Raw genomic sequence first — 24325 nt, forward strand, 5'->3', positions numbered from 1 at the left:
GGGGAACAGTACCACCAGGCTTGGAGGAGAACCTGTGTAAGATCTGCATGGACTCACCCATTGACTGTGTTCTGCTGGAGTGTGGCCATATGGTAACCTGTACCAAGTGTGGCAAGCGCATGAATGAATGCCCCATCTGCCGGCAGTATGTAATCCGAGCTGTGCATGTCTTCCGGTCCTGAGGGCTTGCATTGGTTTCTTCAGTGCCTTACAGGGTAATAGCCTGGGGTGTCTGGGCTCAGGGTTGGCCAGCTTGCAGAAGAGTAAGCTATAGAAGAAATACTGCAGTGTTCCCAAGACCAGGGCAAGCAAGATGCCGTGTCACCCCTGAGAGTGCCTGTCTTACCACAGGGGTGTACCTCTTGGCTGGCAAAGCCTGAGGCCAGTGGGAATTTGTACAAATCACATGGGTATGTTCTTGATTTAGTGCTCTTGGAGTGATTATGGTAACGGATGAACAGAGAACTTAACAGAACCTGGATCCTGTCTTCCTCCCTGAACCTGGACAGTTTCACCCCTCCTTCTGTACCCAACCCATCCCCTGGAGATGCTTGCCTATGTGTTTCATCAATCAGAAATCCTCCTCCTTAGCACATTTGGATTTAAATTTCTAGTCTCTCCAGCTTTCTGTGCTTTAACTATCTTTGCTAAAGTCTCTTGCTACATTGCCTAAAATCCATTTGTTTCTCTGGAACAAAAATGTTATTACCAGACCGATAGTGGTCCTTAGGACAGAATTTAGACCAGTAAACTTATCTCTGGTGAGAAATGAAGCACGAATGCTATAGAAAACTTTCCAAATTGTTAAGAGCTGCTTCCTTAAATGCTGGGATTGGAAGCTGTTGGTCTCCTGACCCGACCCTGGGAGCCAACAAAACATCAGGCTCCCAAACTGCTGGGAAATTCCAGTTTCTGTCTGCAAGGGATGGTGTGTGGATAATCTCTGTTGCTGCTTCTCTTGGGACCTGATTTGCACCATCCCTAGTTTATGGAGAAAGGGGAAGCACTGGGTGGAAGCAGTGGCCTTCTGCTTAATTTTGGCTTGGTTTTTGAGCCTTTTCCCAACTAGCAGAAGTCTTAAACCACTTTCCCCTGAAAATGAAATCTATCCCTTACCCATGGTAGTTTTAAATTTGGTCTCATTGAAGAGACTTAGGCAAAGAGCCTGTGCTCTTCTCTGGCCAGACTTCTCTTGAAGTTCCTGGAGAGCAAACGTGTAAGACAGATTACCTCAGAGCTTCCAACAGGTACTGAATGAGACTGGATTCTGTTGTGAGCCAACAGTTCAAGTCTTTATTTCCCAGGTTGGTGGGGAGTGAGGAGACCCTACTTTCCTTTCCTAGCCTACTGATTTATGGGGGCAGGTCAGGGGAAAGCATTTTTTTTTTTTCTTTTTTGAGACAGAGTCTCACTGTCGCCCAGACTGGAGTGCAGTGGCATGGCCTTGGCTCATTGCAACCTCCACCTCCTGGGTTCAAGCAATTTTCCTGCCTCAGCCTCCTGAGTAGCTGGGACTACAGGTGCCTGCCACCGGTGATGCCTGGCTAATTTTTGTATTTTTAGTAGAGACGGGGTTTCACTGTGTTGACCAGGGTGGTCTCAAACTCCTGACCAGGTGATCTGCCCACCTCAGCCTCCCAAAGTGCTGGGATTATAGGCGTGAGCCACCATGCCCAGCAGGAAAAAACATTTTTTAGGCTCTTTAGGAAGGACCATACAATGAGTAGGTGATGTTTTTGAGACCACACAGTCTTTACATCCCTAGAGGAGCTAGAGGGCTTAAGAGTGTGCTGGAGAAGTGTGACCAAGCACAAAACACATTATCAGGAGAGCAGAGTGTTTTCTCATTACCAATGGATGAACTATGCAAACCCTAAACTCATTGGCAGATGGCTCCCACTCTTTACCCCTCCCATGCAGCTGAAAAATCTAAGACTAGAACCAATCCTGATTCTAGATAGCAGAGGGAAACCTCTAAAGGGACTTCTTACATTAGTACAGACATATTTATGCTTTCCTTCCATCATCAACTGCTAAACCCCTTAGGAGGAGTGAAGTAACTGCATAAAGTAGTTGTCAACTGAACATACTTGGTCACTTACTTCAACATCATAAAAGTCCTGCATGATCTGATTCTGAACCACAGTCGTTGTAGGAGTTGGGGGAATCAGATTTGCTCATAAAGACATCCCTTTTCACTTTTCTCATGGGCAGTAAATACTATAGTTTACAATGCCTACCAATTTAGCAAAGGATAATTCATTCAGCTACTCAATTTCTCTGTGAAACAGGTCTGTGTATGTGCTATTCAGTTAAAATCTAGTAGCAACTTAAAGGCAGAAGCTGGCTCTCTTTACAAACTGCTTTCTCTGCTGAAGCCTTACCTCCTCCTGTTTCCCTCCTAGACACAAACCGAAAATAATATACTGATAGCTGGTTAGGAACCTCAGTAAGAATTAAAACTGAGGTCATTTACTCATTTTTGAGAAAGAACTTGCCTTTAAATCTTTTATCCCATTTTGGTGAAGGTTTCCATTTAGGAAAAAAGGTATCAAACAACTCTGATTTTTTTTTGGTATCATTTTTATTATACCAAATAAAAGTTGGGAGTTCCAAGATCCCATTCCAGTTAGTATTTAACCAAGGTCTAAAATTTGATTTTTTAAAATCTTTGAATCCTCCCTCCTGCCCTTCATGGATCCTTGGTTTTAATTATTATGGAAATATCTAATTCTTACAATTATTCTGTGGCTTTTGCTGTGATTGCTCTGAGATTTCAGTTAAGACTTGTTTCAAAAGACAGCTGACTGGTTCACAATACCTTGGAATAGTTGGATCCAAACTAATCAGAATAAGCTGTACAGGAATTAGTGCTCAATATACATTGTATAAATTTGTGGAAATCTCTTGGATGTGAATTGTTACTTCAAGTGGCTTATATTAAGATTTTCTCAGACTTACTTGGAGGTTAAAGCAAACCCAAATGTGTATTATTTTGTTACAGAGCTCTGCTTTATAATTTTGTAATAAAGTTTCAATACAGATCCCTGTCCTGTCTGGTGTGAGGATATCAGAGGTTGATGGACTGACAAAAGAGACTAACAGTGGCACACGCTATAATCTCAACTCTTTAGTAGGAGGACAAGGTGGGAAGATTGCTTGAGCTCAGGAGTTTGAGACCAGCCAGGCAATGTAGTAAGACCTCGTCTCTACTTAAACAAACAAACACAAAACCCCAAAAAAACCCAAAAAATTAGCTGTGCATGGTGGTACATGTGGGTAGTCCCAACTACTTAGGAGGCTGAAGTGGGAGGATCACTTGAGCCAGGAGATCGAAGCTGCAGTGAGCTATGATCGCCACTGCACTCCAGCCAGGGTGACAGAGTGAGACCCTGTATCAAAAAAAAAGACAAAATAACTGATAAACCACAGGCTAATCCCAGGCCATGTGTACATGTGGGTCCAGGTTGGAGAGAGAGGGCACATGTGCACACGGCATGGGATTATTAGGCTGTGGTTGGGCCAAGTGACCTTGGTCAAGATGCTAAGTATTCTAACTTTCCCAAGACCACAAATGTAATATGTGGAAGAGGCCATGGAACAGCCTAGAAGAGGATGAGAGCTGGGTAGGAAAAGGACGAATCCCAAGACCAACTGGATATTGATCTAAAAGAGATGGGACCTAAAGATCTAAAAAGGAAAGGAATCTGAAGACAGCTAGTATGCCCAGTTAGGTCTTCAGGTTACCCTGGGAGACAAAGCCTTTGGATACAGCTGTAGTACAGTTGGAGTGTGACTCAGAGAAGGGTGGTCCAGGCTAGGTGCTGTGGCTCACACCTCTAATCCCTACACTTGAGGCTGAGACAGGTGGATGACTTGAGGCCAGGAGTTTGAGACTGGTCTGGCCAACATGGCGAAACACTGTCTTTACTAAAAATAAAAAAATTTAGCTGGTATGTGCCTGTTAGTCTCAGCTACTTGAAAGGCTGAGGCATGAGAATTGCTTGTGAACCTGGGAAGTGGAGGTTGCAGTCAGCCAAGACTGTACCACCGCACTCCAGCCTGGACAGAGCATTCTAAAAAAAAAAAAAAAAAAGTTGGCCCAGCCTGTGGCAGACTGCTCTGTGTCCACAGGCTTGGACAAACCTCCCTAACCCAAGGAGGAGCCCAAGGAGCAGGAAAAAGACTCCTGAGAATGCAGTCCCTGGGAGAACAAGATTATGTGCCCATCTGCTCTCTGACTAAGAGAAAGGAATCTTGCCATAAGGGTATAGGATCAAGGATGAGCCACAACACTGCCAACATTGCCCTAGGCAGCTGACCTGTTCAGTGCCCAGTGATGACCTCTGCATGTAAAGGTTCAGAAGCGGGAGGCCTCCAGCATTCTGCTGAAGAGATTTGATGATGACATTGAGGGTTGCATTGAAAAACATGAAAGGATACAAAATATTAAGAGACAGTCAGATCTCAGCATCAAAGCCTGGAAGAAAACACATAAAAAACCACTGACACTGAAATGGTGATAGATAACACCCGTTGAGACGGGACAAGATGATCATCTGCAGCCAGCACAGCCCTTTCCTGTGAGGGTGCACTCTAGGTGTAAGCAAAAAGTAAGGGCAAGTGGGGCTGGGTCCAGGTTGGAGAGGGCAGTGCCTTTGTCAGGATCCTAAGGAGACAGCCTTGTTCTGCTGCCCTGTCCAGTTCCTTGGCCTGAGGAGGCTGAAGAGGGAAATGTAGGTCAGTGCTCAAAGGAGGAGCCGCTTTTTGTCTCCATAGAGGACGGAATAAAAAGAGTATCTTATTCCTAATACTGAAGCCGGGCTGAATGATGCCTATTCAAAAATACCAAATGTCCTGGGCTAGAGTCAGGAAAAGTACACCCCTGCCCACTGCTGCCCCTACTCTCCTAACACACATTTTAAATAGTAGGAGAAAGCCAAAGTCCATCAGATCAAAGTTGGCCTCCAAGCTAACTGGCAAACATCCCTTGGCAGAGTATTATCTTAGTTGAGTTCTCTGGTGGTGAAGGTGGGGGGACACAGTGGTCCTTGATCTTATAGGCCCAGAGCCTGCTAATTTGTTCACAAGGAGAGAACTGACTCTCAAGAGCTGGCAGGACTGGGACTCGGAAGCCAGTTTACAAACATATGGTGTCCTGATGAGCCTGCACTCCAAGTGGAGTGTTAGCTGGAACATGCCTAACTGCAATTGAGGGTTCTAAAGTTATAAGCTAGGGCCCCCTCTCCCAGGTAGGGTCTGGACATTCACACCAGTCTGGGTAACTATGTGCTAGGCTCTGAGCTAAGTGTTTTACATAATGTATTTGAGGACATTAGGACAACCCTATGATTTAGGTGCAGTGGCTATACCCCTTCTACTCGGAGGGACTGAGGCTTAGATGTTACATAACTTGCCTAAGTAAGTTAGAGCCATTAAGTTTCAGGACTCATTTAAACTCCATCTACACCTGCACTGTCCAATGTGGTAGTCACTAGCAACATGTGACCATTTGAATTTGAATTAAAATGGGAACTTCAATTTCTTAGTTGTTCGATCTTGGGCTTCCAAGTAAAAAATAAAAAAATAAAAATTTCTTAGTTGTGCTAGCTTCATTTTCAATTGCTCAGCAGTTGTCTGTGGCTAGTTTGGTTGGACAGTGCAGATTTATGGATATTTCCATTGCTGCAAAAAGTTCTATTGAACAGCACTTGTCTACACTTAATCATCTTCCTTTTGTTTCTTCAAATAAATCAGCTTCAGGCAGCACAGGAGCTATTCTCCATATACAGGAGGTTGTATGGATCTGTTATTAGGTGTGGATTTTTATTCTTTTTTTTTCTTTTGTAGATATGGAGTATATTTTCTTCAAGAAATGAAAAATTAAGAAGAAAATGCCACTAAACATTGTTGGTATATCAATAGGTCAGCAGGAAAAAAATTCTGTGATAAACTTGTCTCTCTGATACCAAGAAGAAATTCTAGTCCAAGCTTCAATATACTTCTGTTTTTTTTTTTTCCCACTATGTATTTCTTTTACAGCTGCTCTTCATTCTTTCCCACATTTCATATTAGAGGATTGGTATAGGCTTTAAAACTTAATTGACAGGAACAAATCCAGTATCCACTGATTTCTTCTCAAAAGGCACTCTTAACCCGGCAGTTTCATTCTCATGAATACTCTAGCATGAAAAAACTCAATAGGACACAGACGCATCCAATGAATAGCAGAGGAAATCTACTGAGTTTTGGGATATTTGGTGCATTCAATCGGCCCAGGATTATAAAAGCCAAACTTCCCATTGTAAACAGGAAGCTGAATGCAAGTCCTTCCATAATATACTGTCCATTTACTCTGTAGGCCAAGAAAATTACTGGCCTCTGATGCCCATGTTTATCAGCCAACACTTAGAGGTTCAGCAATAACACAGTAATTATTCCTCCAGTTACGAGGAAGACACCACCACCAGAGCAGACACAATCATGGCTGACGGCATGTGCATCCAGGGTGGCTTCTTCAACTTCAGGTTAGGACATTCGAGCACTAAGAACTGGACACAGTACAAAGTCTCCATGTTGGTGGCAGCAAGGCTATTCTTGGTCTCAAGCCCCACGTGGATTTTTATTCTAAAAAAGCAGTCTTGTTTCCAGGTTTTGGGGAGGCAAATCATCTTGGAGCCCGCTATCCCTCCAGAGGAGTGGCCCAAACCACCTCCCGTTTCTTCATAAAGGCCCCATTTTCCTACCTGATCCTAGTCCCTCCCTTCAAACTGGGGATCCTCACCCTGTAATAGGAGAACACAGAGAAGAAAGTCATAAAAGTTCATTTTGTTTTCTTTCACATGAGGGTTTGTTCCTGGCAAAGGGTGCCAGGCTGAATACAAGTTTTGCTAAATAGAAGCATTTCTCAGGGCAGTTTTTAAAATACAACTTTAAATAAGCCTGGAAGTACAAAGCGGGAGGCAAGCAGGGGAAAGAAGGCTTTATGGACAGAGCTGCCCAGCCTTTACTCCTTAATCTCTAGGGAAATTATTGGGGGTGTTGGTAGGGAAAGGACAAAGATAACTGCAAGATAAAAAAGGTAATTAAGTTGCTTTTCAAAGAAAACAAAAAGATGGCAAAACCAACACCCAGACCTGAAAGATCTATTTAAACCAGCAAGAGAAACTGACTTCAGTTGTGGCACCCACAGCAACTAATTTCTGGTCCAGAAGAGACTGTGGAGAACTGGTGGGTTTGGGAGAAGCAAGCCCATTCCCCCTATTCTGTCCCTACCTGCCTCCAGCCTGCGCCCAGTCCAGTAGTATGGTAAAGGAGAGTGTGGCCTGAAGGGAGAGGGAAGACAGCAAGCCTAGCAGGGAGCTACCAGTCTCCGTTTCCGGATACATGCCCAAATCCACTCTGGGGAGACCTGCTGGGCTGAAGGGTTCTTGTCCCTGCTACACAGAATATGCGTGGCTGAGGCCATATCAAATTCCTGTACCAGGTCCCCGTCGAATGCCACAAAGTAGCGTCTGAGACGGCTGAAGTCTGGTGTGGAGGGCGGCAAGTACAGCCGCACCCCAGTGAAGATGTCCAGTAGCACCTGCAAATGCAGAGGGATCAGGGTGGGGTCAGAGCTAAACTGGGTATAGATGGGTCTTCACCCAGATGAGCACAGGACAGAATAAGGAGGGAGCCTCGAGTTAGGACACAAGCAGTGGAGCTTACTGGAGTAACATGCATCAATACTCCCACCCCTCCAGTCACTCCAAATTATACAGGACTGACACGCCCCTCCATCCCTGCTAGGGGAAGAGGGGATGGGCCTCAACATCTGGGACCTTGAGACGGGAAGAGTACATGTGTGTAAGAGCCATCCAGTCATGGTGGGCAGGCAGAGCTGGCTCTGACTCAGCACCCCCAGACTCTGATAGCCGTTGAGACCAAGCAGTCTACTCTGTATAACCTGCTAGACTGAGGGGCCAGGAGTCCTGCTTACTACTCTCGATGGGTTCAACTCTTCAGGCAGGGAGGAGAGACGGGAAATGTTTCTACAGGTCTGTTGGGGATTGAGTTCAGGCCCTGAGTTGTCAGATTTCTATGCTTACTCTTGGATGGTAGTGGGGAGAGTGGGGGTGCAATGACATGGTGTGGATCATATGTTTACTTCTTTTTTTTTTTTTTAAGTTGGGGTTTCACCATGATGGCCAGGCTGGTTTTGAACTTCTGACCTCAGGTGATCCACCCACTTCAGGCTCCCAAAGTGCTAGGATTACAGGTGTGACCCACTGTGCCCGGCCATATGTTTACTTCTCTATCTGCCCTTTGAGCCATCACCTCCCCCAGAGTTGTGCCAGTACTAAACCTAGTTCTTGGCATCAGAAAGTGCTCAAAAGAGGCTGGGCATTGTGGCTCAGGCCTGTAATCTCAGCACTTTGGGAGGCCAAGGTAGGTGGATCACTTGAGGTCAGGAGTTTGAGACCACCCTGAGCAACATGGTGAAACCCTGTCTCCACTAAAAATACAAAAATCAGCTGGGCATGGGGGCAGGTGCCTGTAATCCCAGCTACTTGGGAGGCTGAGGCAGGAGGATCGCTCGAACCTGGGAGGCAGAGGTTGCAGTGAGCCAAGATTGCACCATTGCCCTCTAGCCTGGGTGACAGAGTGAGACTGTCTCAAAAACAAAACAAAAAAAACAAGTGCTGAAGAGATGTTGCCAAACCCAAGACTGACAAGTGAGTGTAAAAGGGAAAAGGCTCCTCAGGTGGGAGGAGAGTCACCAAGCCAGTGCCCTCTCCCTATCTCCCTGCTCACTGGACCTGCTTCTACCCAGACCACAAACTCACACTGCCGCATTCCCACACCCAGACTGTGCTTTCCCCTTTAATGTAAATTTTGACTTGGGGCCAGTAGCTGAGTGAGTCCCTGCAGTCTCTCCTGGCTAGGCCGAGCTGTTCTATCTCCTGCCTGCTGGCACAGTTCTCCTTCCTCTCTGCTCGCTGGCTGGCCGCCTCTGCAAGGCAACAAGAGGACACAGGGTGAGCAGCAGCACCACTGACCATGCCCCAACAGAGGAGCAGCTGCAGGCAGCGAAGAGGTTTAACCAATGTTCACCAAACACCTTTGCTCATCCTTTTTCAAACTTCTTGTGCAGAGGTTTGGGAACACAACCTGGGCCAAACTGGCCCATCTGTGTGTTGCTGTTTTTACTCTCACCTTTGTTTGGCACAGGGTCTCATCAGCAGCTTTCCGCTTCTCCCCCACTTTCACCGGAGAAGACTTCATGGCCAGCTTCTCTCCCATTGTCACAGGGGAAGGCTTTGCAGTCAGCATGTTGCCTGCAGGGCAGAGAGGAAGCTGGGCGTGGTGGTGCACACTTATGGTCCCAGCTACTCAGGAGGCTGAGGTGGGAGGATCAATTGAACCCAGGAGTTCGAGGCTGTAGTGAGCTATGGTTGTGCCACTGCACTCCAGCCTGGGTGACAGCGTGCGACCCTGTCTCTAAAAAACATAAGATACAAAAGAACTAAGAGGGTAGGGATTGCTGATAATGATCCCTGAAGTGAGGGGCAGTAATAGGAAGGGGCAGGACCTTTCTCTGCTATGAGCATTGGTGAGAGAGGAGGTAAGTTATCAGCTAAGCCCTTTAGCTTGAAAGTGGCTTATCCCCAGTCAGACTGGCTCTCCCCAGGGTATTGCTCCATTCAGGTTTGCTGAGCAGATACAGGGTGTCCAGCAGAATGGTCTCTGGCCCATGGCTGGACACACACCAGGAATGCAGTCCATGTCCGCTACAGTGGATATAGATAATCATGAGATCTCAGGGCTGGAATGTGAGAGACCGGGTCCCTGCCCTTAGGTCTCTGCCCCTCACACTGCCCTCTACATCATCCCAGCCCCCTCCCTATCCTTACCGCTTTTGCTGTTGGAGTTACTCAGCTTCCCTTCTGCTTTCTTGGTACTGGTGTATGGCTTGCTGGGGGAGGCGATGGGAGCCTTGTGGGACACAGAAGACCCCGAGGGACCTTTATTCTCTTCACTGCTACCCCCTGTAGTAGAGCTTCCTTCATCTCCAGCCATTACAGTGAAGTCTGCTTTCTCCTTGGACAGCTGGTACAGTTCCTGAGGCAGGGAGGGACAATGTCAGAGAGTTTCATTGTCTTCCCAGACTATGGCCTCAGAGGTGGTGTGTGTGATGTATTTTAGGCACATGTGGGAACAGAGATACGAGAAAGATAAAGGGCAAAGAAAGGGAGTTGGCTTCCTTGGTACTATTCCAAAGTATGGCCCTATAGCCTAAGTCAGGGCACCCCTCAACAGGAGCAATAGGAGCTCCTCCCTCAACTCTCACTCCCCAGACCAAGGGCTGCTCTGTGGGGCCTGATGAATGCAAGGTTCCTTACTCAGGGATGGAGGGAGAAGGAGGTCTAGTGCTGTGACCCTGGCCCAGCAGCAGTTTGGTTTCCCTCTCTAATTGTCCTCCTTGCTCTGCCTCAGGGGAATGGGAGAAAGAAGACGGAGCATATATGAATGGTCAAGATGGCCAAGGCTCCAAGGCCTAGACAGTGGTGTGGAGAATACACATATAGCCTAAGAGCTGCTACCTTGAGTTGAGGAAGGTTAGTGGCAGATTTCCAGTCCTTATCATCTCGGATTCGGGTGCAGCGAGGGAATCGGATGGAGATCCCATCAGCTGTGTGAGCCTCCGATTTGGAGAATTCAGCCCCTGTGATCTCCCACACAGCAGCTTTCTGTCAGGAGTAAGCCAGCAGGTCATCACTAGTTAAGAAGATAGTATCAGTGGTTGGGTGTGGTGGCTCATGCCTGTAACCCCAGCACTTTGGGAAGCTGAGGTGGGCAGATTATTGAGGTCAGGGGTTTGAGACCAGCCTGGCCAACATGGCACAACCCCATCTCTACGAAAACTATAAAAATTAGCCAGGCATAGTGGCACACACCTGTAGACCCCACTACTCAGAAGGCTGAGGTATGAGAATCTCTTGAACTTGGAAGGCAGAGGTTGCAGTGAGCCGAGATCATGCCACTGCTCTCCAGAGCAAGACTCTGTCTCAAAAAAAAAGTGAAGCAAGTATTAGCTGGGCGCGGTGGCTCTTGCCTGTATCCCAGAATTTTGGGAGGCCGAGGTGGGTGGATCACCTGAGGTCAGGGGCTTGAGACCAGCCTGGCCAACATGGTAAAACCTCATCAACACTAAAAATACAAAAATTAGCCGGGTGTGTAGGCACACCCCTGTAATCGCACCTACTTGGGAGACAGAGGGGGGAGAACTGCTTGAACCTGCGGGGTGGAGGCTGCAGTGAGCTAAGACCTCGCTACTGCACTCCAGCCTGGACGATAGAGTGAGACCCTGTCAAAAAAAAAAAAAAGTATCTCCCAACCAGCTAGAAGCAATGCAGAACAGTTAAAACCAAAAACCAGCTAACAGCTGGGAAACTTGGGTCCTGGTTCTGCTGCTGCTGCTGCTGCTGGATAACCTTAGAGAAGTCCTGTTTGTTCTCTGGATCTCTTTCTTGGTCAGTACAAGGGATTGGGCCAGGATGCTTCCGGAACACATCCTTTGTGCTGAGGGAATAGGTACTCTCTTCCCTATCACAGAGAAAATTCCTCAGAGTTGGCTGGTTGTCACTATGCCTATCACTTGGCTGGAAATCCAGATCCCCATCCCTGGGTGGACTTTCATTGAGGTGAGATGGTTTCTCTGTGGCACTAGAGAACCTGTAAGCTAATCCTATGGGCTGGAGGACCCCAAACCACTGGGTTGATACCTTTGGGTCTGGGACGATGAAGTCAGGATAGTAGATCTTGTTGACCTTCAGCCAGCTGGGTATTTTGCTGGGGTCCTAGAGGAGAAAAGATGCTGTGCTAGGCTGTTCCCAAACTGGAACAAGGCTTAAATCCCTTCTCTTGGTAATAAGATTGTAAGAAGCCATTTAAACAGCTGACCCTTGAGCCATGTGATCCTCCCAGCCCAGAGCAGTATGACCTAGAGGCATGCAAGCCATTTTCCACAAGGAAGGTACTCAGAGATTTTAAGGCCTAATCCTGTTCCCCTGGGCAAGCTGCAACCCTCCTTTGTGGGGAGACAGATAAATACCTGTAGTCCCCAAAGCACAGCCTTTGTCTCAGTGCTGATGGCCAGTCAAGGCCAGGGCCAACTATGTCCCTTCCTCACCTTGCTGATCTTCACCATGTCTAGTTCCTTCTGAAGGCGGGCAAGTGTGGCATCGTCATGGCCTCCTGCACACTTGGTGACTGTGCACCACTTCTGGCTGCCAGGGTCATAGCAGCCCATGAGGAAGATTGACATCATGCCGCCTGGGAGGGGAGTGTGAGATGAGTGTGGGTTGGAGAAGCCATCTCTGCTAGCCCCACGAGCAGAGCCCAAGAGAGGCAGCCCAGGGCCAGAAATAGGACCTAGGTCTCAGCCATCAGAGCATCATTTTAACTCTTGGAGCTACCTCTTACTAGCTGTGTAATTTTAACCTTTATAAACCCCAATTTCCTCTTCCCTAAATTAGGGATAATTGCACCCAACACACTGGGCTCTGGGGCATTGAACTGTGTTGGACACATGACAGACTGCTTAAAAGTATTAGTTCCTCCAACTCCAGCTTCTTCTCCATTTGGAAAAGATATTTTCCCTAAGGTGAAAGCTGTCAGGTCCTGAAGAAATAATTGGTGGTGCTTCCTTCTGCCAGGCTAACATAGTACTCTATTCTGATTTTTCCCTACCCAAGTCAACAGCTCTCATATTATGTCACTACCTGAGGTGACTCAGGCCAGCTGGGGGCCCTAGATCCCAGGACTTCAGAAGTCATGACTGGCCATCCTGCCAAATCACGCCAGTAAGATCAAGGCCAGCCTGTATGTCAAGCTGTGCCTTTTAAAACAGTATCACCCCAGGGGCCAGAGGCCATCCTGACCTTTGCTCCCTTGCCCATAGAAGGCCCCAAGGACCACCAGGTCAGCTGTGTCGGCCATGGCCCCCTCATTCAAATAGTCTTTCTTCACTTTCAGCCAGTGCCGCTTCCCAGGCTCATATGTACCCTGAGGGGAAGCAAAAGAGAGACCACAGAGTAGAAAGGCAACTCCATGAGGATGGGTTCACCCCTTCACTGCTACACACCAGATCTAGCCCAGTGCCCCTCCCTCTGGAGAAGAGCCCCCAGGTTCCAGGCACTACAGGAGACACAAAAACCCATCCTCCGGATGCAGGACTGCCCAGACCCTGGAAAGGCTCCCCCAGCAGCCACCCCAACCATTGCAGACTGCCACCACCATCTCCTGGTCAGGGCTGCAAAGGCTCGGGAGACGGCTACGAGTGAGTGGACAGGAGAGCAAGGAGGGCCACCTTACCTTCACATCCTTCAGCACCAGCCCCTCCAATCCCTCCCGGATCACCCGGGTTATCATGTCAGCCAAGTCCGAAGCTTTCTGAGGGACAAGAGAGATGCTGAAGTTGGTATGAAGTGGTATGGGGGCTGTTCCTTTTCGCACATTAGTGAAGTGCCTACTAAAAACACCCTTACTTGAATATAAGGGACAAATGGTTAGAAAGCAGGGAGCTTCTCATCCCAACCAGAGGGCTGCTATGGCTTTGAAACACTGGGGGCTTACCTAGGAAGGATTTCCATGCCCTACCCTTCTGGGCGAAGACTAGCAGACAGCATATACAAGAGTCAAAGGCAAATGTCATTTATTCTTCCAGTTGCATTTGACCCAAGGAGTTCTCTGCTCTGCTTTCAAACTTCTAGGACATTGCCTAGGGTAGGGTCTTCACTTACTGTGACTCGTTTCATTTCTGAGAACATGATCCGGTTTGGAATTTCAACCATGTTCTCATGAAGAAACTTCCGCCGCTCACACAGAGGCCTGAGAATAGGAGAGGTGAGGTTAGACCGGGATCCTCCCACCCTTATCAGGAATTTTAAGGAAGGAAGGGGCACATTGATAAAACTGCTGCTTCAAGAAAGGGTTTGCCATGGATCAAAGACCTCATGTGTAACAGTTCTGCTGTCAAGGGCTACGAGGGCTCCATTGTGACCGAAGATGGACAGTTGTGAGCTGTGGCACAGAGCCAGTTCAGAGTTGTAGTTCCTATTTCTACTTCATGGACTGAGTCAAGGGAAAGCTGGACTGTAGCCCAGATTGTATAAATTCTGGTCTCATTTGAAAAATGATTCCAACTCTCATTTTTTACCCCCTGCGTCCTGCTTTACCCCAACCCCAAGGAGAGCTGGTCCTGGGTACGCAGGCTGAGACAGTCCTCAAGACCGGAACCCCAGGTCCTACCCCCACCAATTCTTTCCCTCTCTCCTTCCTTCTCCCTCCCCAGTCAAGGATGTGGCTACTGCAGGAGGAACAGGGGTAGAGATACATTTCTAAGTGAGGAAAGGGCTGATACTGCTTTCTCAGGCCCAAGCATATGGATGCAGCTAAGTCAAGACTGCTAATTCTCTCCAAGATGGTCCTACCCATAGCCTCCCCTGTAATCAGCAGCTTTCTGTTGTCAGTCTCTTCTGAAATCAAAACCTCTGAGCTGAAAACCATCTGCCTTATGCCCCTAGGGGTATCAATGGAGAAATAAACTGAAACCCCACTAAGCTCAAAGTCCATTTCTCTGTAAAAATCCATTTTACTTTAATAGAGAAACTTTGGGGGTTTGAGTTTCTTCTGTGACTCATTCAGAGATGAGATGGAGTCAACATACAGGCTTTTTTTTTTTTTTTTACCCTTAGCCCCACCCCTCACATAGGCTCTTTCTTATACCAAGTGGGGAGCTGATCATGTAGCAATTGTGCTTCCTCTCAGCTCCCTCTTGCCATTGCCTCCAGCAAGCTCTTGAACACAAACACATGTGAGCTGCTTCCCCATACCCTCCTCTCCAACCTGAAGCCCCCCTCCCTCCTGACTCAGGGAAACAGATTCTGGCAGTTTTTGGGTTTAAAGATGTTAAGCCAACTCACCTGTCCATCAAGCTGACATCATTAAAGTAGATACAATCAAAAACAAACAGGCAGACATTGGCATCCTGAAAGGCCGCTTTCTGTAAGGGAAAATGAGGTAGTAGGTATACAAAGGACAAGTCAGAGGGCATGAAAATATAAGGAGTACTAATCCACTTCTGGAGGCCCCCTGAAGCACCAGATGAAAAAGTCCTATTTCTGCTCTGAAGCCCCCCTGGGCCATAAGGGCACTAAGCAGATCGTGCTAAATGGAAACCAACCCAATTATAAGTTGGTTCCCAATAGCAGTCCCTTTTTAGGAGAAAAACAAGACAAAAAAAACAAAAACAAAAACAGAAAGAGTTCAGAAGGGAAGAGTAAGTCCCACACTAAGTGGTATTTCCTTTTTCAGACTGCAGCATGCACACACATGTACGTACTCACACTCATTCATTCTTGCATATATGGCCTAAGGCAGTACCTTGTGCACTCCCAGAGTCCCAAAGGGCAGTGGCTTCCCTGTCTTGTTGTCAATCAGAAGCACCTCCGAGTCCAAGATCATGCTTTGGCCCCCAGGAAAAGCTTGGGGGATGTAGTCCTTAAAGTGGACCACCTGAAAGCAGAAGGGGAGCTTTGGTGAGGGATGACATGGCAGCAGGGACCCAAAACCATGCCATGGAGAGCAAAGCCCAGACCCCAGATGGAATACAAAACAACATGTGGAAGGCCCAGCTAATGTGCAAAACATGCTAGGCCTTGCAAGCCACCTAGACAACAGGAAGAGGCTATCTGTTTCAGTACTTCTGTCCAGGCCCAGGAAGAGGTCAGCCCATGATGAGTCACTTTCTATGGGCTGTAGAGAAGGCACAATTTTGGAGGAAAATGGATGCAACAGAGAGTAAACCTGTTCAGGAGGAGGAGGAAGAATGGTGGGTAGGCAGAGATTAATGCCTGTTGTAGAAGATATGTGACTATCAGGCTGAGGATTGGATTAGGGGAGAACAGATTGCTTGAAAACAGAAAGGTAGAAATGAACCCTCTCAGGTACAGCAAGGAAACTTGAGCAGTGTCTTCTCTGAGTGGGAGCCCTGAACCAATAGCCATCACTACCACCCAGGATGCTTAGAGCAGGAACAGGAAAGGCCAGCACATTCATGCCATTCTCCTTCAATCCCTAATCTAGCCCTTTAAGAACCCAGACCACAGGAGAGGCAAGGGATGAGTGAACATAAGGGAAAGTTAAGGAAAGGACTAAATCTGGAGAAGTGTGCTGAGATTTCTTCCTGGGTCACAGATGGTGTCTATTTAACACCAACCTCACCAGAAGCACTCACTCAGTGATTTTCTAGTGTTTCACAGAACAAGTGACCCTGCACTAAAGCTCCACAATGAGACCACTGCTTAGCTCTCCTCTGGAACAAATGAAACAAATGGCCTGACTGCTTTGTCCCCAGTGCTCCAGCAGGAAGGCAAGGCTGAGGTAAGCACAGGGGTCACATAGCATGTCCTCCTGAACCCCCTAGGGCTCTGAAAAACTGAGTCTGAGTTAGGAAAGAAAAGATAGTAGGGACAGGAATTCCATCTGCTTACAAGCTACTGGAGCTAGATGTTCCAGCTGCTTTTCCCTGAAGACACCCCAAAGGCTCACAGTATCCTTGGGAGTTGAGAGGACTAAGGAATAAGGTTTCAAATGCCACCCCTGAGTAGAGCAGGAACCTAGGCTCCCAGATGTCCCCATGAGACTGTGTTTATACCAGAATGTAAGCTTCATGATGGCCAGAACTTTTGTCCATTTTTTTCCACTGCTATATCCCCACTAGCTGTAGCAGTCAGTAAGCATCTGATAAATAATTAATGAATGACAGCCCAATAGCCTGTTGTATATAAATAAGCCTTAGTCTAGCTCATGGGGAGCACCTGGGACATGGGAACACAAAAGACACACAGCAACTCACCAACTGAGCTCACTGTCCCAGTATCACTGTGGGCAAAAGAAGTTATCACTGGCTGGATGCAGTGGCTCATGCCTATAATCCCAGCACTTTGGGAGGCTGAGGCAGGTGGATTGCCTGAGGTTAGGAGTTGAAGACCAGCCTGGCCAACATGGGAAAACCCTGTCTCTACTACAAATAAAAAAATTAGCTGGACATGGTGGTACACACCTGTAGTCCCAGCTACTCAGGAGGCTGAGGCAAGAGAATCACTTGAACCTGGGAGGCAGAGGTTGCATGGAACCAAGATTGTGCCACTGCACTCCAGACTTGGGTGACAGAGTGAGACCCTGTCTCCAAAAAAAAAAAAAAGAGTAAAGAACTATCACTGTCCCAGGGAGCTCTATCCTCACCACTAACCCAAGTCAGAACTCGTTCGCTTTCCCTGCTAAGCAGCCCTTCATTATTGGAAAATTCCAAAAATGAATAAACGAATGAATGAATTAATTCATTCAACAAATAAAAAGAAACCCCTATTGTGTACCATAGCTGGAATGGCTGTGGGACTCTGGCCCTGAGATTCTTAAAGGCAGAAAGGGGAAAGATGGTTCTGGCAGAAAGGAAGGGACTCATACCTTGTGAGGCAAGACGGGCTTGAGACTGCGGCTGAAGTAGCTGAAGTGGTCCCCATTCTTATGCACTTGGACTCGCTCTCCATCGTACTTGATCTCAGAGAACATGCCATTGGGACACTTCTTCATTGCATACTCAATGGACTTGCAGGCCTCCGCCTTGGGGTGGGGAAAGCAAAGCCTGGAGACTTTCAGTGAGGGGCTGCTCGGCAGCGATAGCAAAGACCTTGCAATTGGGTTAGTCAGGGCAGGACCTGGGTCCCCACAACTTATGCTCAGGGAAGGTTGTTGAAGAGGTGATGGGAATGGAAAGGGCTGGACAATGTTGCATTCTGCCTATAAAATAATCACCAGAGCTGACACAGGAGCTTGCATTTTGAGGAATATGAATGCTATTCATTGTACAACAAGTAAAAGCCCAGTGAAATAAGATTTAATTTTTTTCTCATTAGGTCAGGCTCTTGCAGGGCCTCTGGCAATATTAAATACATCAGTTATCCCAGTAAAAGACGTATGTGAAGCTAAGGTTAAAGAGTGCAGGTGACAGTGAGGCTGGCAGGGTGAGTGACTGGGGATCCCTATGACAGGATTTCCAGATACTGGAGTGCTCACTTACATACCTGTGCTAGCCTAACTCAAACAATAGCTACCATTTTGGGAGTACTTCATCTACATAATCTCATTTCATCTCTGATATGACACCTTATGTGACAAATACTGTTTCTAGTTTTTGATAAAATTGAAGCTTAGAGATATTAAGTGCTTGCTTAAGTTACATAGCTAGTAAAAGGCAAGAATGAGATTTGGATCTGGGCCCACCTCTAAAACCTGTGTGGTTAACCACTAAGCTATATAACCCATGCCAGTCTTTAAATGACAAGCTGTAGAACAGACTCTTGGAGGCATTTGTATAAAAGTCAGAAAGGCCACTACTGCAGGTGGCCGCAGTCCCATCAGCAGGATGGAGATCTCACTGTTTTGGTGACGGCTATCCCACATTCCTAGCAAGAAGAGAACACTTCTCTATCTCAAACGTAAAACTCTAAACCAAGGCTTTAGTATGACACATAAGACGATTTTTAAAAAATCACCATGTATCACTGGAAAATCTAAAGGATCTCACAGTAGGCATGGCAGCATATGTGGTGGGTCCTGTCACACAAGAAAATGACGCTGGAAAGGAAATCCCATTTCTTGTGAAATAAGCAGAGGCCCAAGATGATGTCTGTCAGAGTTAGCCTTCATTCCTATGTGTCCTCCCTCTTCCCAAGTCACCCTGTCACAGGAAGCCTGGCTCTGCTACCAACTCTCAGATCTACTTTGCAGTAGGTCACAGAATCTCAGGGGTTACTTAATACATCCATCTGTCCTCAGTTAAGATAACAGATAAACCATTCTAGGGAGATGCCTCAGTCTCAGACATCATCCACAAAGGAGACTGAAGGACAAGAGAGGCTAAGTCACTCATCTAAGATTCTTCGGCTTCTTGGAGGCATAGCTGGGCCTACAGCTCAGGTCTTTCCACTAGATCCTATGTCTTTTCTTTTGCCTTCACTTCCTACTGAGAAATGCCTCCTTGTACCTCCATCTTCCTTCCCCAAGCTCCTCCAGTCAACTCGCAAGAGCTGTCAATACTCATACCCTATCAGATCTCAGCCAGAAGGATGTGAAACTTGGAGGCATGGAGAGCAGGGGCATGCTCACCAGCATGGGCTGCACAGGTGTCATCAGTGAGGCCTGGACGCTCAGAGCTCGTCTCTGGCCTGGCTTCTTCTCCACCTCCTGCTCATTGCGAAGGACCCGCTCCACCACATCCTGCAGGTTGCGCGAGGCTTTGAAGGCTTCATAGGCATTGGGGTCAAGGGCGTCTAACCTGCCACAAGGTACAGGAGCATGGAAACAAAACCACTGCCTTTGTTTGACTCCATGGTTTTGGACAGTAATCTGTCCTCACAGGAGAAATCCTAATCTATAGGGAAGGGGCTGTGTTCTACTGTCTAAAGACTTTCACAGGAGAGAAAACTCTTGGAAAATTCAGCTCTTTTGAGATTCAGCTCTATGTGCCTTAGCACGCAGGAGGCTGGAGTAGGCAAGAGCCTCATACTATACTCACTGAACGTATTCCACACTTCAACTGTAACAAATCTGTGAGAAAGGTACTGTTATCTACATTTTATACAGGATAAAATGAGCGCAGAGACAGGTCAAGTGAAGGATCAGGGTCCCACAGAAAGAGAGAAGATGGAATGGGGATTCAAATCCTTGGGACTCAAAAGTCCTGACACCAGTTGGGAACAAACGAAGCGAACAAACGAAGCTAACAAACGACAGCTCAGGCTGTCAGAGGAGCTGCTACTTACACATGTTTTGCACCTGAGTTCATCTTCAGATCATGTTTGATCAACCTGATGATGCATTTAAGGTCATTGGCTGTACACCTAGGGGGATGAGGCACATTTAACTTGGTCTTGAAGAGCTCTGGAATCCCAAGGGAACCTTCCCCTCCCAAGAGATGCCATCTCTCTATGCCCATCCCCATTGGGCATGGTTTGACAGAGGAGCTCCCCCACCTGGAGGCAATGTCCTGCAGGGCCTGTTGCTGCTCATCCTCCTTGGTGAGCTTGGACAGCCGCAGAAGGAACTCATCCACTTCCTGGATGGTAAGGAGGCTCTTGGCAGCTGGGGGAAAAGACTTGCTCTGCTCAAAGAAGACTCTGATTGTCTCTGACACGTCACCCTGTCTCCAAAAACCAAAATGCCACTGCTGCAACCCTAGGGTGGCCAAGTGTCTCCCCTAAAACCCAGGACTGAAGATTAATCAAGAAATTTCAATCATAGCTCTTATCCCAACTCAACATATCTAGCCTACTTCTTAGCAACACTAGCCCACCCACATTTCCTAGAAGGGGTATGTCTGTCTTCCATACAAGGTACCAACCTGCCCTAGCTGAGAAAAGACACAAGAACTAATCTAGTGCTGAGCTAATTTGATTCCTGCTTAAGAATTTGAACTAGAGACATAAAATGCCATCAGATAATGGGGGTGCTGAGATGGAAACTTTCCATGATACCAAGGCTAGAGTCATGTACCAAGGCTAGAGTCATGAACAAACCTAAAGCTTGGTAAGCCCAAGTTATGGGAGAAAACAAGCAAGAAAAAAGAGAGTCCAGAATAAGAGCCCCAGGAGAGACAGGGGGGCAAGTCTCAAATTCTGACTTTTGAGAACCAGGCCTTTGTGGTTCAGCAGTGGTATGGTTTTCATCCTCAGAAACTTACGAAATTAACAGCTATAGCCTCACATTCAACTCCCCCAATAACGGAAGCTTGCTCAAATGGGTTTCAGTTTCCTAAAACAGTACATATCCCAACCAGAAAAAAAAGAGGCTGCAGGTGCCTAGCTTGGCAAAACCCTACCTGGAATGCAGCCTACTCTCCCTCCCCTTCCTCTGACCTGCTCTAGGTCCCGTGCCATCTCATCTGGGTTGCAGTTAAAGATGCGACTGAAAAGCTTCACAATCTGCTTATCATTCAAGTTGTAAACACTCTTAATGACTCCTGGCAGCAGCAGCTTCACTGTTAGGTACACATCACCGTGGAAACCATCTGGAGACAGAAGAAAGGAACGTTTCTTGAGAAACAGAGCTTAAACAAATAAATATATAAACTCAAAGAAGGCTGGGCAAGGTGGCTCACACCTATAATCTCAGCACTTTGGGAGGCTGAGGCAGGAGAAATGCTTGAGCTCACGAGTTTGAGATCAGCCTGGGCAACACAGAAAGACCCCATCTCTACAAAAAATATAAAAATTAGCTGAACATGGTGGCATATGCCTGTGGTCCCAGCTACTTGGGAGGAGAAGACAGGAGGATTGCTTTAGTCCAGGAGGTCAAGGCTGTAGTGAGCTGTGACCACACCACTGCACTCCTGCCTGGGTGAGAGAGCAAGACTCTGTCTCACACACAAAAAATTAAATAAATAAAAAAACAGGCCAGGTGCAGTGGCTCCACCTGTAATCCTAGCACTTTGGGAGGCCAAGGTGGGTGGATCACGAGGTCAAGAGATTGAGACCATCCTGGCCAACATGGTGAAACCCCATCTCTATTAAAAATATAAAAATTAGCTGGGTGTGTTGGCACGTGCCTGTATTCCCGGCTACTCAGGAGGATGAGGCAGGAGAATCACTTGAACCCAGGAGGAGGAGGTTGCAGTGAGCCAAGATCATGCCACTGCACTCCAGCCTGGTGAAAGATTGAGACTCCATCTCAAAAATAATAAAATAAAATAAATAAACTCAGGCTTGGTGTGGTGGCTCATGCTTGTAATCCCAACACTTTAGGAAGTCAAGGTAGGCAGATCACTTGAATCCAGGAGTTAGACACCAATCTGGGCAAAATGGTGAAACCCCTTCTCTACAAAAAATACAAAAATTAGCCAGACATGATGGCACATGACTATAGTCCCAGCTACTTGGGAGGCTGAGGCAGGAGGACTGCTTTACCACAGGAGGTGGAGGTTGCAGTGAGCTGACATTGTACCAGTGCACTCCAGCCTGAGCAACACAGTCACATTTTTTGTCTCAATAAATAAATACTCAAAGAAGCAGAGACCAAAACATATCTGTGTATCACTGCCCATGCTCCTATAGTAACCTGTGTGTATCGCTACAGTAGGAGAAAGCACAGAGTTCAGAGGCTGGTGGATTGTGTGTCTGCCTCACCTTTAGCCTATAGATGAACTCTCATTGGACAGGGTGGTTACTTTCATTTCGCATGCCCAGTGACAAGGACATTACAGATGCTCAGTGACAAGTTGTTAGATAAATGAAAGAAACAGAGTTGGAAGATTCTATTTCAAGCTGTGTATATGGTTCACAAAAACCAAATTAAATATGCAGGACAGTAAATTTTCTAACTAGTCAAATAGAATGGGTTCTCTGGCTTCCTAGGGGCAGACTAAGGGGAGAGGAAGAAAGACGCCAAAGTGCTCTGAGCAAAACTGAATACATAATTTGTGGAGTACAGTGCAAAATGCAAATGCGAGGCCCCTTGTTCAAAATCAATAAGAATTTCAAGACAGCACTACAGTAAAGCATTAATCCAAGCATGGGACCCTGAGCAACTGTACAGCTCACATGCCCAGGAAGGCAGCCATGGCCTTGAGCTCTTGGAGTAAAAGCCTATTCAGGATGCTCATGCCACACCTCCTGCTGAGCCTTTCCGAAGGAAGTCCTGGATGATCTGGGTCTTGGTGTTGTAGCTAGAATTATCAGCCACCATGGCGCACAACTTTCGAAACTCCCGTAGCAGACAGTCCTTATGCCTGGGGTCACATTTGCTTGAAGACAGACTTGTCTTACGGGTGGGGCTTGAGGGGGCTTCCCCAGAGGTGTTGGGTTTGGCTGCTGGAGAAACAACAGAGATGAATTCATTCAGCCTTTCTGGGAAGAAAGACATTCTGCCGGTACTTTAGCTTCATTTACTCTCCCTGAAGAGACCTTTGGGGTAGATGACATCAGACCCATCTTACAGATAAAGAAATGGAGGTCAAATAATTTTCCGAAATCTTACAGCTATTAATTAATGGTAAAGGAACAATGTCCTCCTCAGACCCAAGCAAAGGACCAGACTGATATGCATCTCTTTATGTGAGCACTTCACAAAAGAATAGACTGAAGTCATGCAAGAATGATCAGGACCGGCTGGGCCCAGTGGCTCACACCTAACACTATGGGAGGCAAACACGGGAGGACTGCTTGAGTCCAGGAGTTGGAGACCAGCCTGGGCAACATAGTAAGATCCTGTCTCAATCAATCAATCAAGTGGTCAGAAGGATCTCAGAGCAATTGTAAAGCTCACCTTAGAAAAGCAGGCATAAGAAAGGGGTAAGAAATCAAGGTACACGTTAGTCCATGTGAAATTACCGCTCTCACAGGTTGTCAGAGCTAGAAGAAGCCTTAAAGATTATCTAGTTCGACATTCTTTTACTGATGAGGGGGCTGACGTCTGAGAAGAGCAAATGACTTCCTGGCCCACTTGCTCGTTGAAAGAGCCAGGACAAAGACACTACTAAGAAAGTCACATCCCACAAGTACACTCAACATCCCGACCCTCACTGCTTTAACCTTTCTTTTCTTATTGCCAAAATAAAACCCTGCTCCCCAGGAGCAGTTATTAAAAAATAAATGAATAATTTTTTAAAAAATGTGGTCAAGGGGCAGGGCTTTCCTCCAGACAGTTAAAAATAATTATGCACAACTCATCAATGATTCCCTCTCACCTCCTTGTGACCATTTAAGAAGCAAATTTTATTCTGTAAGCTTATGACACGGTCATTACTAAGCTGGGTGCTGTTGTAAGCTGCTTCTTGTCTGGGCTTTGTAAATTATAAATCCATCCTCATCTCTGACCCGGAATCTAAATACGATTTTAAGGGACAGTCTCCAAAGTGCCAATGTTCAACCAGGTTGCAAGAACTAAAACACCCTGTTTCTCTCAACTCCTCCCAAATTCCATCCCCAACACTAAGGCCCTTCCAGAAATATGCTGTCCTTATTTCACCTGGACTCTTCTATATCTTTGGTCTACCAGCAAACAACAAACCAACCAACCTCAGAATTTTAAAATAATAAAAATCCTGTAGAGCCAGGCACCGTTTTTGCAATGTTATCTCTTATAGACCTCATGAGAACACTATGGGGTAGATGAAGCATGGAGATATGATGGAGCTTAAACAAATAAGTACATAAACTCAAGGAAGCAGAGGGGAAAGTCATCTATATATTGCTGCCTATGCTCCCATAGTATGCTGCACATA

The 24325-nt window shown here is 46.8% G+C and overlaps 2 protein-coding genes and 1 pseudogene across 30 annotated transcripts in view; 1 reads left to right on the forward strand and 2 right to left on the reverse strand.

Moving 5' to 3' along the window:
- The window catches only part of RFFL (ring finger and FYVE like domain containing E3 ubiquitin protein ligase), an 83301-nt gene extending 77322 nt beyond the window's left edge, over positions 1–5979 (forward strand). For 9 of the 11 annotated variants that reach the window (XM_035300833.3, XM_035300839.3, XM_035300842.3 and 6 more), the window contains one exon: positions 1–3044. In XM_035300833.3, coding sequence (XP_035156724.1) covers positions 1–182 — 182 coding nt within the window. In that variant the 3' untranslated portion in view covers positions 183–3044. Of the gene's footprint in view, positions 3045–5850 lie in introns of those variants that run through there. The other 2 variants (XM_035300834.3, XM_078373842.1) reach the window with 1 other exon arrangement.
- Positions 2566–7258, reverse strand: LOC118153801 (oligosaccharyltransferase complex subunit OSTC pseudogene; annotated as a pseudogene). The gene has a single exon (XR_008481591.2). The product of XR_008481591.2 is annotated as an oligosaccharyltransferase complex subunit OSTC pseudogene (transcript).
- LIG3 (DNA ligase 3) overlaps positions 6571–24325 on the reverse strand; it is a 25302-nt gene continuing 7547 nt past the window's right edge. For 4 of the 18 annotated variants that reach the window (XM_078373833.1, XM_008997083.5, XM_008997079.5 and 1 more), the window contains 17 exons: positions 22713–22910; positions 20964–21115; positions 20082–20248; positions 19872–19949; positions 19216–19384; positions 17515–17670; positions 15430–15561; positions 14970–15049; positions 13788–13875; positions 13360–13437; positions 12927–13050; positions 12176–12318; positions 11769–11843; positions 10587–10733; positions 9897–10104; positions 9199–9320; positions 6809–7585 (listed from right to left, as the gene is read on the reverse strand). In XM_078373833.1, the coding sequence (XP_078229959.1) occupies positions 7352–7585; positions 9199–9320; positions 9897–10104; positions 10587–10733; positions 11769–11843; positions 12176–12318; positions 12927–13050; positions 13360–13437; positions 13788–13875; positions 14970–15049; positions 15430–15561; positions 17515–17670; positions 19216–19384; positions 19872–19949; positions 20082–20248; positions 20964–21115; positions 22713–22910 (2351 nt within the window). In that variant the 3' untranslated portion in view covers positions 6809–7351. Of the gene's footprint in view, positions 6786–6808; positions 8996–9198; positions 9484–9896; positions 10105–10586; positions 10734–11768; positions 11844–12175; positions 12319–12926; positions 13051–13359; positions 13438–13787; positions 13876–14969; positions 15050–15429; positions 15562–17514; positions 17671–19215; positions 19385–19871; positions 19950–20081; positions 20249–20963; positions 21116–22712; positions 22914–24325 lie in introns of those variants that run through there. The other 14 variants (XM_035300829.3, XM_008997082.5, XM_008997076.5 and 11 more) reach the window with 9 other exon arrangements.

This window comes from Callithrix jacchus, chromosome 5 (assembly GCF_049354715.1).
Source record: "Callithrix jacchus isolate 240 chromosome 5, calJac240_pri, whole genome shotgun sequence".
Taxonomy (NCBI): domain Eukaryota; kingdom Metazoa; phylum Chordata; class Mammalia; order Primates; family Cebidae; genus Callithrix; species Callithrix jacchus.